This window comes from Topomyia yanbarensis, chromosome 3 (genome assembly GCF_030247195.1).
Source record: "Topomyia yanbarensis strain Yona2022 chromosome 3, ASM3024719v1, whole genome shotgun sequence".
In the NCBI taxonomy this organism is placed as follows: Eukaryota; Metazoa; Arthropoda; class Insecta; order Diptera; family Culicidae; genus Topomyia; species Topomyia yanbarensis.
In genome coordinates this window covers 129,162,687-129,180,753 of record NC_080672.1, presented here as the reverse complement: position 1 = coordinate 129,180,753, position 18,067 = coordinate 129,162,687, and the positions used below count along the sequence as shown (strand labels likewise).

General features: G+C 38.0%; 3 protein-coding genes across 3 annotated transcripts; 1 reads left to right on the top strand and 2 right to left on the bottom strand.

Annotated features, from left to right (window-relative positions):
* Positions 1-9,006: 9,006 nt before the first annotated feature.
* Positions 9,007-9,813, bottom strand: LOC131689688 (large ribosomal subunit protein bL21m). Its single transcript, XM_058974943.1, has 2 exons — positions 9,642-9,813; positions 9,007-9,590 (listed from the first exon to the last, which is right to left on the bottom strand). Exons 1-2 carry the CDS (start codon positions 9,691-9,693, stop codon positions 9,049-9,051), a joined length of 594 nt encoding a protein of 197 aa, XP_058830926.1. The 5' UTR covers positions 9,694-9,813; the 3' UTR covers positions 9,007-9,048.
* Positions 9,814-12,363: 2,550 nt separating this feature from the next.
* On the top strand, positions 12,364-13,871 carry LOC131691788 (POC1 centriolar protein homolog). Its single transcript, XM_058978432.1, has 2 exons — positions 12,364-13,434; positions 13,505-13,871. The coding sequence occupies exons 1-2, from the start codon at positions 12,565-12,567 to the stop codon at positions 13,778-13,780; spliced, it is 1,146 nt and encodes a 381-aa protein (XP_058834415.1). The 5' UTR covers positions 12,364-12,564; the 3' UTR covers positions 13,781-13,871.
* A 296-nt stretch (positions 13,872-14,167) lies between these two features.
* LOC131691789 (copper transport protein ATOX1) lies at positions 14,168-15,035 on the bottom strand. The gene is made up of 3 exons (XM_058978433.1): positions 14,875-15,035; positions 14,614-14,692; positions 14,168-14,441 (listed from the first exon to the last, which is right to left on the bottom strand). Exons 1-3 carry the CDS (start codon positions 14,881-14,883, stop codon positions 14,308-14,310), a joined length of 222 nt encoding a protein of 73 aa, XP_058834416.1. The 5' UTR covers positions 14,884-15,035; the 3' UTR covers positions 14,168-14,307.
* Between the last annotated feature and the right edge of the window lie 3,032 nt (positions 15,036-18,067).

The following is an 18,067-nucleotide window of genomic DNA, read 5'->3' as shown; positions in this document are numbered from 1 at the left end:
CGGGAGATGCGTCCCATGCAAAAAAAAAATCCGTGCTATTTCGAGAAACCGTGCAAAAAATCCCTGTTATTTCGAGAAACCGTGCAAAAAAATCTGAAGAAGATTTTTTTGATCAACCGGTATTTGGTTATGGTGTTTGATATTACTGAGCTTTTTTAATGTACATACACAGACATTTTTTCATACTCGACGAACTGAATCGAGGTGTATATGTATGGTGTATTTCGATTTTCAGAGCAATTGCATACACTTTCTATTGAGAAAGACAAAAAATTAGGCTTGGAGGAGAAAAATCAGAAGAAACCAAGCTTTTTCCTCGATTTCTCGGCTAAAAACCAAGCAATTTTTTGCCTTTTACACCGAACCGACTGCAAACAAAACAACAAAAAATTGAGGGAGTGGCGATTTGCTCACTTCAACGAATTAAATATGACAAACTATCGCACGATCAGCTGGACACTAATAAAGATTTATTTCTATACAAGGTATCTCTTCGGTTGTTAGGAAGCCGTTGCAAACCGTTCGGCTGGGCGTGCATAGATGATTCATTGAATAAATGAGCTGGAGATGAAGCGAAAAGAGAACCGGGCAGTTTTAGCCCACCGAAAATGGTGTCTCCAAATTTATGGGGCACGTGTGTCGTCGGTCTTGTTCGGTAATGTTATATGATACTGCGGAAGACTGTGGTAATAATAAAGAATATTTACACTTCAACAACTTGTCAACTACTGAAAATACGTATCCTTCCCACGTGGCCTGCTAATCTCATGGAAACGCAGGGTTATTTGTGGCAGATATAATGCATGTATGTATAGAGATGCTCGTAGACCATATGATCAAGACTATGAATGTTGGAGAAACCTGTTTTAATCCATTTAGTGATGCAATTGCACCTTTCTCATTAACGAACACTGGGACTCGACAGGTGGGAAAGTTCGATTTACTGCTAGTTAGACGATAAATCCTAACTAACACCAAATTAGCGCCAGTTGGGTACATAATCCAAATATTAGTAAAAGCAAGTTGGTGTCAGTTACAAAGCAGTAGAACACGAAACCTTCAAATCAAACTTTTCTAAGTTAGGAGTTGTGCCCTCATGCGTAAATTGGGTCATCCATCTTCTTCCTTTAGGTAGTTAAACAATGTTGCAAAATTCCGCGGGTAGTTACGTTCAGTATAATTTAGGAAATATTAATATTAGAATTTGGAAAATGTGTCGAAAAAAACCTTTTTTAACAATTATACAGTGATTTCAAATTCCAATAGTTTTCAAATTACGTTATTTGCTTAGTTTGAAGGTGCATCTTCTATTGTTCTCATGAGTTAGTCGTCGTGTATTCATGTCCCGTACGGGACGGAGTCGAAGTGGTAATCAGATCGTAGCACTGAGTCAAATCCGCATGTCGAATTGTCAGAAAAGATAACTGCGGTTTGAGACTTGGTTTTCCGGTGTAAGAAGAGAGTTGTCTTTCGTACCACAGACAGGTACAAATCTTAACGCCCCTATTTACTATAATTGCCTAAATACGAAACTGACTTTAATTATTTCGGATATGGTGGTACAGGTCGGACTTGATTATCCGGGGAAAATGATTCGATTGTCCGAGTGTTTCGAAAAAAAATCAAATTTCAACTAGAATGTCTGATTATAGTACTAATATGATCATTGCAGTCAACAAAACTTTTTTTCGGGGGGTCTAGGGTTAACCTCCTCACAAATTTTGGCCTACCTCAAAAATAGCTTATATATGAGTCATTCCGCGCAAAGTAGCCAAAAAAACTGAAACTTGGGATCGACCTTCACGGATTGGAACTAATTTTGAAGAAATTGTTTATCTACAGTCAATATATAATATCCCAAATTATTGTGTCATTTTGAACCACCCATCGGCCCATGGCAACACTCCTAATTTGAACTAATCGTGTCAAAAAAAATTGTTTTTCGGATTATATCTCTGGTACTGTTTGCACTAGAATCAATCAGAGAGATGATTTTTGAAGGACTTGGTCAATGAATCTGTAAAAATGCTAGTTTTTACGGCAGTGTTGCCAAATATGTAACTTTTTAGTTTTAAGCTAAAAGTACATTTTTCGTGTAATAGATATATCGGTTACTGCAGGCCTTTATTACACATGAATACTTACTTATACTTACTCGGTCAGTTTCTGGCACTCTCTTGGGATAATGATGACATGCTTTCCAGAATTCTGTTTGAATACTTTCTAGGATTCTAATCGAAGTTTTCTCAGTATTCCGATGGAATCTATTTAAAATTTCGATTGAATCCTTATCCGTATTTGTATGGTTTTTGCTCTGAATTTTGATACAGGATTCTATAGAAAAGCTTGTCATAGGTCTGGTGGAATCCTGCTCAAAATAGCATTCTGCTGAAGATTATGATATTGTCATGATGCTGATAGAATCATGTTCCTATTTTCAATGAAATCCGGTGTAAAATTCTAATGAATATTCTGCTCTGAGTTCCTGTGGACTTTGACATAATATTGCTCTTCTTCCATTATGCCCTTCAACAATTGATTCCTGCTCAGAATTCCAATGGCATTTGGAAAATGGAAACTGATAGAACTTTCCAATTTAGACTACCTTCAATTACACGCAGAACTTTATCTATGCATCGATAGCATACTTTTCTATTTGCCTCTCGTTTCTTCTGCTGTAAATTTTATGCATTGGACATATTCGGTCTATCCACTCATTGAATGCTTACTAGAAGTATATGCATGAAAATGTCTTGATATCCTTGCTTCAATGAAAATTCAGAACTGTAACGTGACAGATTCTGGTTGTAACGTGACAGATCATTGAGAATACTCCATAAAATCGAAAACAAAGTTTTTCTTCAGGAAAACTATATTTCAACCTCTTCCTTGTTTTCGAAGCTTCAACTTAAAACTGTTTTCATGCAAATTTGGGGGCCAACGGAACAGACTTTATCTATTTAGTCGGACAACCTCCAAACTAACTGCGGAAATTGTGTAACGTGACAGACGTATGAAAATGACAATAAAGTGAAAACGGTTCATGATAGAAAAAAAATTTCTGTAGAAAAAATGTGCGGTTTAGTGACCTTAATAAGGGTGCAGTTGTGATAGAATATGGTTTTATTGTTTTTGCTGACTTATGAAATATGCGTAAAAATGTAACGTGACAGACAGAAGCCTTGACCATATCCTTTCTATGGCATGCAACCAAATTCCCAATTTTCGCTTATAATCACATAGATGCACTGATTATCCACTGTGTCTAGTGTAATTATGGCGTAATTTACGTCAAGAATCCATTGAACATTATTTTTTCAATCGTAAGGGTTTAAATATTGTCAATTATCAAACTTTCGAGAAATCCATTTTCTCAATTTCTCTGACGTCACCGAAAAATGTCAATTCGCGGAGTAGCATAAAGCCTCGTTTCTGTGAGCCGCGGTATGGGCCTATAAAATTCAACAGTAGTCTTTGGGGAATATTGTGCCTTCCGTTTAAGACGAAACTTGAAAAAAAAAACGGTTTAGCTATTGGCCGAAACTCGAAACATCTGAAATTGTCGATGTTGGACATCGAACCCATAGGTTTTGGGTGGCTAACAGTTAGGTATTTAATTTAAGAAAATTTTTAATGCATTACATATTTCGACTATTAGGTAGTCATATTTTTCTTTTTTCTTTTAATGGAATTCAATTGGAGCTAACTAAGTAGGAAAGTCATGACAGAGAGAGAGACAGACAGAGAGAAAGAGAGAGAGGAGAGAGAGAGAGAGAGAGAGAGAGAGAGAGAGCTCAGTACTCAAGTTGCAGAGTCATTTGAAAGTGGTGTCTATTAGTGAAACAACGTGACTTCTCTTATGTCGGTTCTAATAACAGCTTTTCGATGTTTATAGGCTCTGCACAAGCTTTGCAAATGTTTATTAGCTTTATACAAGCTTTGCAAATGTCTATAAGTTTTAAACAAACTTTGCGAATGCTTGTAAGCACTACGAATATCAAGCATTAAAACAGGCTCTACACTCAGGTTTTCACGCGGTTTTACGAGGTTTTTATTACGCGGAATTACGCGGTTTTTATGCGGATTTTCCTGTTAACGCTGTTTCTTTACGCAGATTTTCCAATTGAGTCCTTTTGAATGCAAAAAATTAGAAGATTTTCGGGAGATGGAAGAGATGGGTCTGGAAGACTCCTTATGGCCCGCATCTTAACAATATGAATATTTTTGGATTGGTATTGGAGAGTGGGTGCTAGAAATAGATTTTTGACGCCATTTTGAACTCCAGGATGGCGACTTTCGGTTTAGCGAAAATCTCTATAACCCAATCAATATGGGTATTTTCGGAATGGTCTTGAAAGGTGGGTGCCAAAAATTGATATTTAACGCTACTTTGAAATCCAAGATGGCGAACCGGTTTAGCAAAATTCGCTAGAACCCAATCAATATGGAAATTTTCGGAATGGTAGGTGCCAGAAATTGATTTTTGACGCCATTTTGAAATCCAAGATAGCGGCTTCCGGTTTGACGGAATTCGCTATAACCACTGAGAACTGACATACAAGTAAAGTTTTCAACTTGTGTAAGAAATTAAACTGTCGCTTTGAAATGACAACAGCAAGTAGCAACTTGCCACTGGTCGGCGCTTCGATCGGCCAGCAATTGCTATACGCAAACTTGGATACAATGGTGACTCACGCATGCAAACCTGTATGCAATGGTGATTTTCAACGTATTTTCATTTAAATGTTCACACAGGTTTTTCGGGAAAGTTTGTTCTAGCTTAAATGTCTGTTCTCTGTGCTATAACCCAATTAAGATGGGTATTTTCGGAATAATCTTGATGAGTGGGTGCCAGAAATTTATATTTGAATCCAAGATGGCAACTACTGGTTTAGCGAAATTCGCTATAAACCAATCAATATGGATATTTTCGGAATGGTTTTGATGAGTAGGTGCCAGAAATTTATTTTCATCGCCATTTTGAAATCCAAGATGGCGACTTACTTACGCGGATTTTCTAATAACCGTGACTTATTCGGATTTTCTAATGACCGCGGTTTTTACGCGGTAAGTATCACCCGCGCCAAAAAAATCTGTGTGAACACGGAATTTTCGGGAAACAACATAATTTGAAATGCGCGTCAATGGATTGATTGTTCAGGCTATAGGTTTATATAATCTATATCATAGTATAGTTTATGAACATGTTTTTCAAACCGTGAAAATAATTGTTTTCCAAAGGAATGTTAAAAGTTTTCCTTTGTGGCGAAGAGAGATGCACAATACGTCAGGTTCAGCATTTGATCACAGAGAACAGACGTCCATCTTCGGCATTCAACTTGTGTAAAATCTCTAACGGTTTCGAAGGTAGTTGGGATATCCAAACCAGGTGCGCTACTGTCGTCATGTTTTTTGTGGCTGAATTCGACAGAATTGACAGCGGTTATTCCTCTACCCACCCACTGAGACGTCCAAAAAATTGTTTCAAAATCGTTCAACACGAGTCCAACGATGGACGTTTGTTGAACGGTTATTTGGACGTTGTCTAAATTGGTCCAACGAACGTCCTTCATTGGACAATTTTGAAACCAACCGGTCTTAGAGGCTAGTCAAACTAGTCCGGAACCGGTTCGGACTTCCAGCATGAATTCCAGCTCAAATGCATCAACCGATGGAGTCGAAATCGGTTGTTTTCTTTGAGCAAGATTCCATACTGAATCCATTTAGGACTTCGAAGCGGTTCCGGTATGGATTTGACGGATAGTTGGGATAGATTGGTGTGGCGGCGCTAGTGTTTATCGTATATTAATTCAAATGTTTACACACGTTTTTTAAATATTTTTGTTCGATCATGGATGTCTGTTCTCTGTGATTTGATATAAAATTCGTGTGAATAATTTATCTGGCACATTAGATTCTGAAAATATGAAAAAATGAAAATGAAAAAAATGAAAGAAAAGTATGCGTTATCGCCATCTGCATCACCCTAGCGAATGATCATTTCGAATGGTACAATCGGAGAAACACCAGAAAGGGGCCATACACTAATTACGTAAGGGCATATGAGGGGAGGAGGAGTTTCAAAATAAATTCTTATCTGAGGGGGAGCGAGGGTTTGTCCTTTCTTACGTAATATCATAAAACAAGTTTAAAAAATTAAATCCAGAAGAAAAATATTCTTTTTAATAAGAAAATTTTCATTTGTGCCATATAATCCTTGTATATCAAACAATATGAGTAATTTTTTGGCTCTTGGTTGTACAGTGTTCTGTTCGGGAACTGGAGTCACAGTATGTCTTACAAGTTAAGAAGTGTTGATACCATTCGTGTTGTTAGACCGACTTTGTCCCTTTCAAACGTTCGATTCAAACCCGCAAGATATCTGGAAAATGTTCTAACATGCGATTGTCAAAGATCTTGAATGTCGAATATTTCCAGAGTGTGAACTGTATTTTATTTCAAGAAAATTCGAAGAATAAATTCATGCCAGAAGAGGTTATAAACTCTTTTAAATTCTACATCACAAGAAAATAGATTCAAAGGAAGTGGAGTATAGCACATAGATCTAAACACTGGTCGCAGTGGTTCGTCTCCAACAAAAAAAGTGGAATATAGCAAAGCAGATCATGTGGACCAAATTGGAGTTACTGAATATCTGACAACAGTTATTCTTTCTACTGGGCGAGATTGGCATGCAATTGAAATTCTGCAGATGATTACAGTTAAATTTTGTCATGAGTTTTCTTGTAATAATTCTATACATATCGTTTTCGCTATCTTATTATTTGATGAATTAACAATTCGATTTTTTAATTACGATAATCATGATAAGATCTTATGTAGGGGGAGGGGGAGTTCACCAAAATCTTACGAACTCTTATCTGGGGGGGAGGGGGAGGTTGAAAAGCTCTAAAAAAGCCTTGCGTAATTAGTGTACGGCCCCAAACGTGAGGAAAATTGAGAGCATCGATTTGATGGTGAGGTGGCTGCAAGAATGGAACTCAACGGGAAAAGAAAGGTGGACATACCGGTTCATACTAAATTTGTTTACCTGGTTCAATAAAAAGCATGACAGCCAGCTCCTGCCGGGCCAGGGCTGCATCAGAAAGCATATTCAACGGTTCGGCCAGGCAATGTCACCCTTGTGCCCGGAGTATGAGAACATTGAGTAGACACTGGAACACGTTGTCTTCGAATATCGAAGGTTCGAAGCGACACGCAGGGAGATGCTTGAAACGAGAGGACCGGACATCAACCCGGATAATGTAGTCCACAAAATGATAAGCGACGTGGAACACAGTCAACAGAGTGGTGACGCAGATCAAATGCCTTACAGCGGAAATGGCGTGATGGACAGCGAGCAACGGTTTCGGAAGAGCAATCGCCGCCGGGAAACTACGCCGGAGTAGGCTAGATCTACCGCTGGGGATTAGTCAAGTATATCACGACAGAGCACCCGGTCGGGTTGCCAGCGAACTGGACGTAACGCTCCACCCGCAATCGCCGGACTGACAACGGGAACCTACCGGTAGGCCAACGACAAATATAGTAAAAACAGACAATGAATCGGTGTCAGTAGAATTTGTATCGCAGGGGAAATCTCCGTCGGTGTAAGCAAGATTCATCGTTGGGGACTAGAATGAGTAGATTGCAACGAGACACCCCCAGTTACGGGTCGATGAGACACCAGCAAACCGCACTCATTGGTCCACCGAAATCACCGGACCGCCGAATCTGGCTGGTTTGCTCGGTTTCGGGAGAATCTATAGCCATGGAATTCTCCGTCGGAGTAAGCTAGGTCCAGTGGTATTAAATGGCACAAGAGAGCCAAAGGGCCTAAATTAAAGTGACCAGATGTTTTCGGTTTCCCAGATACTTGCGCAAGTACTGCAAGACAAAGATACTTTCCGAGATTCATGATCACTCATACTAGTGTTAGACATAGGTATCGTAAACATCCGATTTAATTGGATCAATTTGCACGTTCCCTACGTTGTTCGGAGATGAGTGTTTTGTACGATATGCATTTACAAGACAATGCGAGAAACTTTCCGGGACGCTTAGCCATGCGCGACATACTTGTACTTGAAATCTGGAATTGTCCCGCCTAATCCGGGACGTTTGATCACTTTAGCCTAAAGTAGTTGCAGTGTTGAATGGCACCTGATAGAGAGCCAAATGACTCCCGGTTAAAATGACCTTATCTGTTGTCAACGGTATCAGTATAAACTGCATAGCAAAGTACGTAGAACTTTAATTTAGTTGTCTAAATCAACATTTGCGAACGTTTGGTTTGAGTTTTACCGGGTAAGTGATCGAATAGGATCACTTCGATAATTCTGCTATCTCATAGCGAATATTTCCTTCACTAATTTGTGGCATGAGTCATCATATTCACGCTAGTTTTCTTTGGCGCATAGATGAAAGCCTGCTGGGTGTCTGGCTGTGTCTAGGGCTGTGTGCTTGTGGTAAACTACCTAATTGTTGCCTACCACTGCTCCAAGAGATTGAAAGAAGATTGACATCAAACACAAATTTATATAAAAACGAAAAAATACGCGATATTCTCAGCAAACCCCTGGGAGGAAGCTTCCGACGCATTTTATAACTTGAACATCATGGTGGTACTAGTTAATTAGCTTTATTCTCCATTACTATAGATTCATTTTTCGAGCGAATATGGTTCGATTGTTTTTCTGTTGTTATTGAGAATACAAATACAAGGAATACAATTGTTCTACAAAGCGATCCGTCGTAATGCAGAATAAGGCTGAAAATGGAAATTTGCGGTGACTGCACTTTTCAACCGTAAACTCTGGAACCGGAAGTCCGATCGGCAAAAATTGAACAGCAGCTTAGAGAGCGTTAAACCATTCATTTGAAAACAACTTTGTGCAAGTCAGTAATTCAGCCATCACTAAGGAAATTGAGTGACATTTGATTTAGGGCCTCGAATGAAAAGTCGATTTTTAGTTTAGCCTTTCTTTATATGGCAAAAACAAAAACTATCAGTTGATTGACTAAATTTATTTCAAAAACTCAATGGAACTAGAAAAAATTGTTCTTGAATGGATCCGGTGATTCATCCTGCTCTCGGATTCCTTGCTGATTCAATTCAATTGAATTAATGCGAATCATTGTTTGCTGAGTTCGGAAGAAGTTAATCCTCATGTATTGCTTCCTTCGCTTCTTTCTAAAGTGTGTCCTCGTGTGCGACAGGGATTTTTCAATGATAGTTCCCTGAACATCTACCAATCCGTGGGGTACAAGAGGTCTACCGATCAGGGAAAAATCCTTACCCCCTGCCAGTAATACCTTATCCAATCGAATCCTTTCCCCATTTGTCGGTGGCCAATAGCCCTCCACGATGATGATATCCCCGGATGTTATCTTAAACTGTTTGCCACATAGTTGAACTATCGCAAAAAGCCGGCCTTCGGTGCCGGATTCAATCTGTTTATTTGCTTCCTGTACGGTGGATTTTTCCAGTGCCAGTGAGGAATTAAGACGAGAAATATTTGTATTTGTTTGTCGAGTTCTTGAGACTATTCCTGCAGAAGACGACGTAACGAGATTCGTCTTTAAGGTATCTGGAAATGATTACATCAATAGTGTGTTGTAATGAAAACATGTGCACTTACTTGAAAATGCAGTAGATAGCCTTGACAAGAATGAGAACCGGTTAGCAAACATTATTAATGGACATAAAAATGGCGAAATTTAATACTTATAATACAAAATTTCTTGGCATGTTCGATTAATGCTCGATTTTTATTTAATATTTAGAATAATATTTTATACGGATGTTTAGGATGTTTAATAAAAATTATCACAGTTTATTAAAAGTTTCATGGGCTGGTCTGGTCAGGTTAATTAAACCGACATCATTGGATCAACATTTTGTAGACCGAATTTTAGGGTAACCAACCAATGATTTTTTTCTTTGCCGTTTGTACAATCTTCATGAAAATCAATCAATGTTTTCATGACGTTTCTGGTAACCGTGTGCAAAAAACGGCTTTGTTTGTTTTCAAAGATTTCCACTTTTGGATAATTCCCAACAAACAAATAAAGCTGAACAAGCCGAGAAAATAAGCTGAACAATAGCTGTTCTATCTATGTTATCCAGCAAAATTGTTTGTTGGGTTTCTAAGTTTAACCTTAAATATCCAGAAATGATTGTATTCTATTCCCCCGGAAATCATTCCCCAGGAAGCCTTTCTTTAGAATTCCACTCCCCAGAATATCATCCCCCAGAATATACTATTCCCCAGAATGTTCCATTCCTCAGAATACCATACCCCAGAATGCATCATCTCCCAGAAAGTCATTCCCTAGAAACGTACTACTCGTTCCTAGGGGCAGATCACTTGTGATGCATTTTTAAAAAGCAGCTAAATTAAATGCATTTCTTTCCATCAAAATAGAAATTCGTAATGTATTTTGCGTTGCGAGCAATGTATTTTGCTTTGCGTGTAAGACGCCAAAACCCTGCAAAAAATTAGTCCTACATTCAACAAAACATCGAACAAAGTGAATCAGCGTAGGACGTTTGTTGAACAAACTTTTCTACGAGGGAGTGCAAAGTTGATGCAAAAATGGAAATTAAATGCATTTTTTTCTAATTTGATGCAAATTTGTTATACATTTCTAGAGTGATCTACCCCTAGACTCGTTCTCACTTCCATCGAACGACATTCTTCGATTCGGTCACATCTGAAATGATTTGCATTGTGTTGAAACCGGAAGTTAGGATGACATTGATTATTCCGAATTAAAATAAAGAATGGCTGACTTTCCTTAAAAACCATTCAACAGAAACTAAAATACCGAAGTGTTTACCCCAGAAAGAACTATTCTCCAGAAAACCATATCCAGAATGATCATTGGTTCATACGTTCATTCCACAGTTATAACCATTTCCCAGACATTTTTTTTTGAAGCGGGAAATTTTTTTTGCTGAATATCAATATTTTTCAGTATGTTGGCCATATTTCTCCCCTCGAAGAGTGCACTGGTAGAAGCATTAGACAATAGCAATATTTTTACTTTTCTTTTAATAATATAAACATACATATAGGACAAATCGCAAAATTCAGTACATGTGTTTTTCACTGCCATTTGGCAACAACCATAGAAAGCGATGGCCCCCTTCCTAGGATCCAAAAGAATGAAACAGTGTTATGAAAGTAAGGTTATGTGGCGAAACCAAAACTTTGTGCATTACCTAAGCCAAGGAACTGATGCATGATACATGATGTTAAGCTGGTAAGGATAAGCTGTCGAAAGCGGTGGCTCCTCGCAAAAATATCGTTGCACCAATTCGGCCAAAATACTAGCTACACCTTTTATACACGGTTCCAACCACAAATTAGTTAACCCTCAGGCCTAGGAACAATTGGTATATCCACCGTATACTTGCGCATATGACATGTCAGTGTCAGTGGCGCCATAATCGCAAATGCGGTAACAGTCCCAACTAAAAATATATTCAATTCAAAATGACCGCTAACATTGACGAATAATTGTTGTCGAGTATTATGTCTGTAACTCTGTGGTATAATTACCATTTGGCGTAAGGCATGAAAATACTTTCGAATGTATTTAGTACAACCTGTTTGAGTAAACCGAGCAATCGGGTGGATCGTACATTTGCGTACGAAACATTCCCAATACAAAAGAAAGGTAAATGCTCTAAAAACCCATGAACCATTTGTCAAAGTAGTAACTTGCATTGCCGAAACATGTTTAAAATAAAAAGTATTTTATATACGCAGTTGAAATTATCAGTTTTCACAATGTATCATACGAAATGATAACGTTTGCGCACCGAGGTAATCTGCTCCTCAAGCGTCTGTAGAAAACATGAAATGAAACCCGCAAATATGCTCCTAAAGCTAAGTTTTATTTCTTACACAAGTTGAAATCTTTACTTGTATGTCAGTTATCAGTGGTTCCACGAAATGAGATTTAATTGAGGTTTTATTTCTATATGTAGAATATTTCCGCTCCTAGAAACATAATATACACAATCTCGTAAAATTGTTATTGAAGGACTTACTGCATTTAGAATTGAACACATTTTCACGACAGTTAATGAAACTATGTCTAAATTTTGACATCTAAACATGGCGAAGTTTAAACAAAGAAAAACAAAGGCGAATCACAAGTCATCTACTCATCGGGCATCCCTAACCAGGTCAGCGAGTCCTAGACTACCGATTTCGAGAAAAAATCTGGTCACCCTTTGTGGGAGTTTATATTATTTTCAGTCGGTGTATTGTGTCGGTTTAATTACCATGTTGGTCCAACGAGCGACCACCCTTATCACACGACACTACCACAGTTGATTGTGATTGTACGTTCAAAGAAGCCAAAACAAACCATCGTTTTCAAAATTTCTTTCAAATGCAAACGGTTTTCTCTGGTTAGAAATGTTATTTTGTTAGTTTTATCCCGGTTTCACCAAAATAATTCAAATCGATTATTGAGAAACAATCGCAGTAATCGTAGACCTGTGTTGAAAGTGCAAAAATCAACCTGCATCAAAGTGTTCGCTACAAGATGTCTTCTGATCCAGTACTCGTTCGCCATCTAAAAGGCCATCGCGGCAAAGTAACTGGTATTTCGTTCCACTCAGAAGGAAAACGATTCGTGTCCAGCTCCAATGACAGTACGGCCATTGTCTGGAATATGAATGAGCAGGTTCGTTGCATGCGTTTCGAAGCTCACTCGGATGTCATTAACGATATTAGCTGGTCCCCGGACGGCCGAATTGTGGCTTCCGCTTCCAAGGACCGAACGGTTAAAATTTGGGTCCCGTCGTTGATGGGTAACTGTGATGAATTCAGGGCTCATACATCTAACATCAGATCGGTAGATTTTGATTCCAAGGGGAAAAAGTTGATCACCGCGTCTGACGACAAATCAGTCAAACTGTGGCGGGTATCGCGAAAGCACTTCGTGTCATCGTTTACCGGACACACTAATTGGGTACGATGCGCTAGGTTTTCACCAGATGATAAGCTTATCGCCTCCTGTGGCGATGATAAAGCACTGAAGCTTTTTGATCCGGTTTCTGGACAGTGTGTGCACAGTTTTATTGACCAAAAGGGAGCTGGTAATAAAATATCCTGGCATCCGGATGGATCGCTGGTAGCAATCGGAATGGATAATGCACGAGTTAAAATTTTCGACATTAAGATTCGCAAACTGATTCAGTACTATCGACTTTTCGAAGGTTCCGTAAACTCTTTGGACTTCCATCCGTCCGGAAACTATTTGATAACTGGCAGTGATGATGGAGTTGTTAAAATAATTGACTTGCTGGAAGGGCGTCATATTTATACGCTAACAGGTCATACTGGACCGGTTACTGCCGTGCAGTTTTCTAGGGATGGACAGCTGTTTGCTACAGGGAGCGAGGATAGACATGTAAGTAGATTATTCCAAAACAAAAAAAATCATTAGGACGTTACTTATTAAGTTTCTTTCCGTTTTGCAGATTATGCTCTGGAAGGCTAATTTCAATGGTGAAACATCTGAAAATTCACTTTACAGCTCAGAAAGCAGTGATATTCAACGGGAGTCTCAATCTAACGTCAGTAAGTCTATTCCACTGTACAAAAAGCTGAGCTATGAAGAGTACCAAGGTATTGATGATGATACTGAATTTGAATTTTGTAACAACAAAGAGAACCTGCCAGATACCAGCATTCTAGTGGACGCTCGAAAGACTGAGAATTTTCATCTTACAGATGCTATTGAGGTTCGCGATTGATAATTTTTATTCATTCTTTACCAAATTTTGAACTAGCTCTAAGCAAACTATTATTTTGAACAAAACTAATGAGTTTTATGTACGTGTAAAGGAAATAGTAATAAGACTATGCAAAAGCAGCAACGGGCACTACTTATCAGAATCCGGTTTGAACCAGCTCAATGAGAGCAGGAACGGCAGAAGTAGTAATTTTAAAAACTATGTTGTTCAAAAATTGGAAATTATTGAAAGCGCCCTGGCAGGACTTGACAGAAGACTTACTATGGTTGAAGATGTAGTGCTGAATAGAAGCTAAGATATAACTGATTCTCTTTTTACGTTCCAAGTCTTAAACACTATTGTACATAACTTATATTTTATTTTACCGTTGTTTTTAATAAACTTGTCAAAAGCTGTCGCAGTTCACTCACGAAGCAAGATAAAACGAAACGATTTTAACTAATACTTGAAACAACGTTTTTAATTAACACAAATAGAAGGATAAAGTTGTTGAGAATATCCCTGAGTATCCGGGTGATAACCGATTATTAGGCCCTAACACCAACGTAACTAGTTTCTTTTCCAGTTTTCTTGATGGTTTCCAGTAGTTCATCCGACGAAAGTGTTGATGTAACGAAGACTTTTTTGTTATCGAGGTCGATGTCTACCTTTTCTACTTTTTCTGTGGAAAACACATATATTAACATCACGTTATTTAATAAATCTGGATATAAATCGGATTGACAAATAATAAAAAACAAACTTTGTTCCACAATGAGCGGATATGTACGGTAAATTATTTGGCTGATTGCTAGGGCCACTGGTCGCTAACCAACTGTTTGCTATTTGCTTACCTTTTAACTTGCCGAGTACTCGTTCTACCGCTCCCGAACAACCGGTACATGTCATTTCCACCTTGAATTCGTGTGTCAGCTGAAAGCAACGATTGTATTATGCGTATAAGACACCAGGTCAGTAACTTGTCTTATCATTCACGAAGCAATTGAATCAATTTTCTAGTTGGTACATTAAACTAATCTAATCAAAGCGATACGCGTGGAAGGTACTATTGTGTGTTCTAAGCCGCAAATCGCTTCGCAATCAACCAAACTTACCGCTGCCATTGTAGCCGTTGTTGAGAATTAAACAATTTATAACTAATTATCAAAAATACGATTTACACTACTGTTGTTGAGTATACAACTTTCGCGATTAGTCAAAAGATCACAGTATGTGCTTGCAAAAACATTCAGTCTCACTGAACCTCTTTGTAGGCAGAGATGCCAGGTACTTTTTTCAAATGTCTGCAATAATAATTTTATAAGTCTGGGAAGAACAAAAAATGTCAGGAAAGCTAGTGTAACCAAAAGCCTTTATATTCAAAAATCTGTAAATATCTGCAACCAAACTAAAAAATCTGCAACCAAACTAAAAAATCTGCAAATATCTGCGTCATCGAAAAAATCTGCAGCTTAAATTAAAAGTCTGCGAATTTGCAGACTTGTCTGCAAATCTGGCATCTCTGTAGGAATGGGCGATAGCGATGCGATTTTTTTCAAAATCGATTTTTTCGCCTCGAAAAATCGGTTTATAGCAGCTGATCTTTTCGGGTCGATGTTTCTCTCAGTTAAGTTCAGCCGGAAACGAACTGGAATTCTGGCTGGTTCCAATTCGAATTCCGGCTCCAGTGACACAACCGATTCTAGTTAGAATCGGTTGTCACTGGAGACGGTGTACGAACTGGAGCCAGCCAGAATTCCAGTTCATTTCCGGCTGAACTTTACTGGGCTTCACTGAATGACAAATGGTTTTCGTTAAAAAACAGTTTTTAGGTTGCTGGTGACCAATTACTCGAAAACCTGTTTTCTTTGTTTCCTTTTCTTTCGACTATTACGGCGTCATCTTAAAACTTTTCAATTAACTGCCGAGTTATTAGCGAAAAAGAAAGTAAACAAAGAGAAACTGTCATTTGCATTTAGGACCATTTGACATGTTTGGCTAGTTTTTACCTCGAAAAATCGATTTTTTTCATCCGATCTAAGGCTAGTTTACAGTTCGGAAAACGTGTCACGGGATTTGGGTCCCTGTGTATTTTAAATGGAGCTCGGGATTTCAAATCCCGTGACGGGAAATGAGTCTACACAAAAATGACAGTTTTCCTGAAGTGTAAACCCAACCGCGGGAAACATCACGGGATTTTAAAACTCTCCACACAGAAATCCGGCCGGGAACAATTCAACACAAATTGTTTCCGACGGGGAAAATAGTATTTTTATAAGGTTTGCAATTCGCTGTAAGTTTGATACTGTTTCTATTTTTAAGAAGCAGCAGTGTTTTGGTCTGACAGTTTGGAGAGATTTCGGCGGGAAATTTTCCCTGATCATATCCCGACGCAAATCCCGTGCGAAATCCCGTGATCCATTTCCCGAACTGTAAACTAGCCTTTACCTAGAGCACTCTAGTTACACGGAAACGAAAAACTACCTAAAATTGAGTTCCTTTGACTCAATCTCGTGGTATCGTGGGGGAACTTAAAATTAGGTAAACCGTGTTGAAGGTAGTTTCCATTTAACCTCGGCAAAAATTACAACTCATTGATAGGTTTTTTATACTCAAATTAATGTTGAATTTACCTAATTTTGAGTATACCCCAAACAACTCAAAAGTACCTTCCTCCACGGAAGACCTCGACTGAGTCGAATCTCTCGTTCTGTTTTTGACAACACTAATAAGTGCGAAAGCGACGCACAACTCAAAAGTAAGTTAAAAGAACTTATCCTGCAGGTTGTTTTATTTAACCGTGTAGAGTGTGCCCAAGAGGCCATGACGTATCCAAACGAACATGAAATTTGACGTATTCACAATAGAAATACGTCAGATTTCTGCTCGTTTGGATACGTCAAACGCGTCTTGGCCGCACTCTAACTAGAGTGCTCTAATCTTACCTACACGCTCGTAAAAAGTTACTCAGATTCTGAGTACTTTTAACTCAGTTTTGAATGATGTTCGTAAACGTCAAAAATTGAGTTGTCATGTATAATATCTCTGAGTAACTCTGACTCTATTTTTGGGTATTACACAAGAAACCGTTTTGGAGTTACCAAACGGAAAAGCCGTTTCTCGCCAAGTTAAAAATTCCAAGCGTCATCCGCCATTTTCCATTAGTAGGTACACGCTCGTTTAGTTATCGCTCATCACTTTTTCACAAATAAAAATTTGTTCAAATATTTATAATAGTTGAAGCTAGAGTTGTAGTGTGTAAAATACATTTTAATTGAAAGAGTGGATTTGAACAACCAGCATGCAGAAGATTTCGGAAGAGGTGGATGCTGAAACTGCAATGAAGTTGCGAGGTAATATTCACGTTATATTATATATATATATATATATATATATATATATATATATATATATATATATATATATATATATATATATATATATATATATATATATATATATATATATATATATATATATATATATATATATATATATATATATATATATATATATATATATATATATATATATATATATATATATATATATATATATATATATATATATATATATATACTGGAAAAAAAGTGTAAGGTTTCAGGTTTCTCATGCCATGTGCCAAATTGTGGGAAGATGATTCCTGGACACGTGGATGAATTGAAGGAACACTTCCGGTTGGTACACAATTTGAACACCAGCAAAGCAGCCGCTCAACCTTTCCTTTGTTCAGAATGTGGTTCACTGTACCAGAGGTTTAAGAGCTTGAAACGGCACATAGAGAGTGTTCATCCACTAATTACAGAAAATTCTACAAATATTTCATACGACCATGACGCTGTTGAACAAATTCAAAATAATCATCCGGAAAATATGCTCGTAGATGATGATTATCTGTTGAGAATAACGAATACTATATTCTTTAAAACGGCGCCGTCGTTGGATGAAATTACTAAGAAAATTAGTAAATTCGCCACAGATTTGCGAAAAGATGTATCTCTTCCCGAGACAAAAATCAAAAAGTTCTTACAGGTTACCTCGAATCTTATAGAAGATTACGAGTGTTACATGTTGAATCTATTCAGAGAATTTTTGAAATCGAAGTCGATCCCATTAAACGATACCGACGCTTTGAAATTTATAAACGACGCATCTTTGGATGGAATTTTTGCAGACGTAGCTTCTCCAAAAGACAACCTAGCATATTTGTCTGGAGTTGCGGGTTGTGCTGTGCCAAACCCTAGGGAAGAAGTCTTGGGAAGAACTAGAATCACTAAAACTGTCCCCGCGATTACCAAACTAGGCAAA

Excerpts from the sequence above, each read along its gene's own strand:
- LOC131689688 (XM_058974943.1), bottom strand. The coding sequence starts at position 9,693 with ATGTTTGCTAACCGGTTCTCATTCTTGTCAAGGCTATCTACTGCATTT. Across the intron at positions 9,591-9,641 it reads GCTATCTACTGCATTTTCAA|ATACCTTAAAGACGAATCTC; the intron begins GTAAGTGCACAT and ends AATCATTTCCAG.
- LOC131691788 (XM_058978432.1), top strand. The coding sequence starts at position 12,565 with ATGTCTTCTGATCCAGTACTCGTTCGCCATCTAAAAGGCCATCGCGGC. Across the intron at positions 13,435-13,504 it reads CAGGGAGCGAGGATAGACAT|ATTATGCTCTGGAAGGCTAA; the intron begins GTAAGTAGATTA and ends TCCGTTTTGCAG.
- LOC131691789 (XM_058978433.1), bottom strand. Across the intron at positions 14,442-14,613 it reads AGTACTCGGCAAGTTAAAAG|AAAAAGTAGAAAAGGTAGAC; the intron begins GTAAGCAAATAG and ends TGTTTTCCACAG.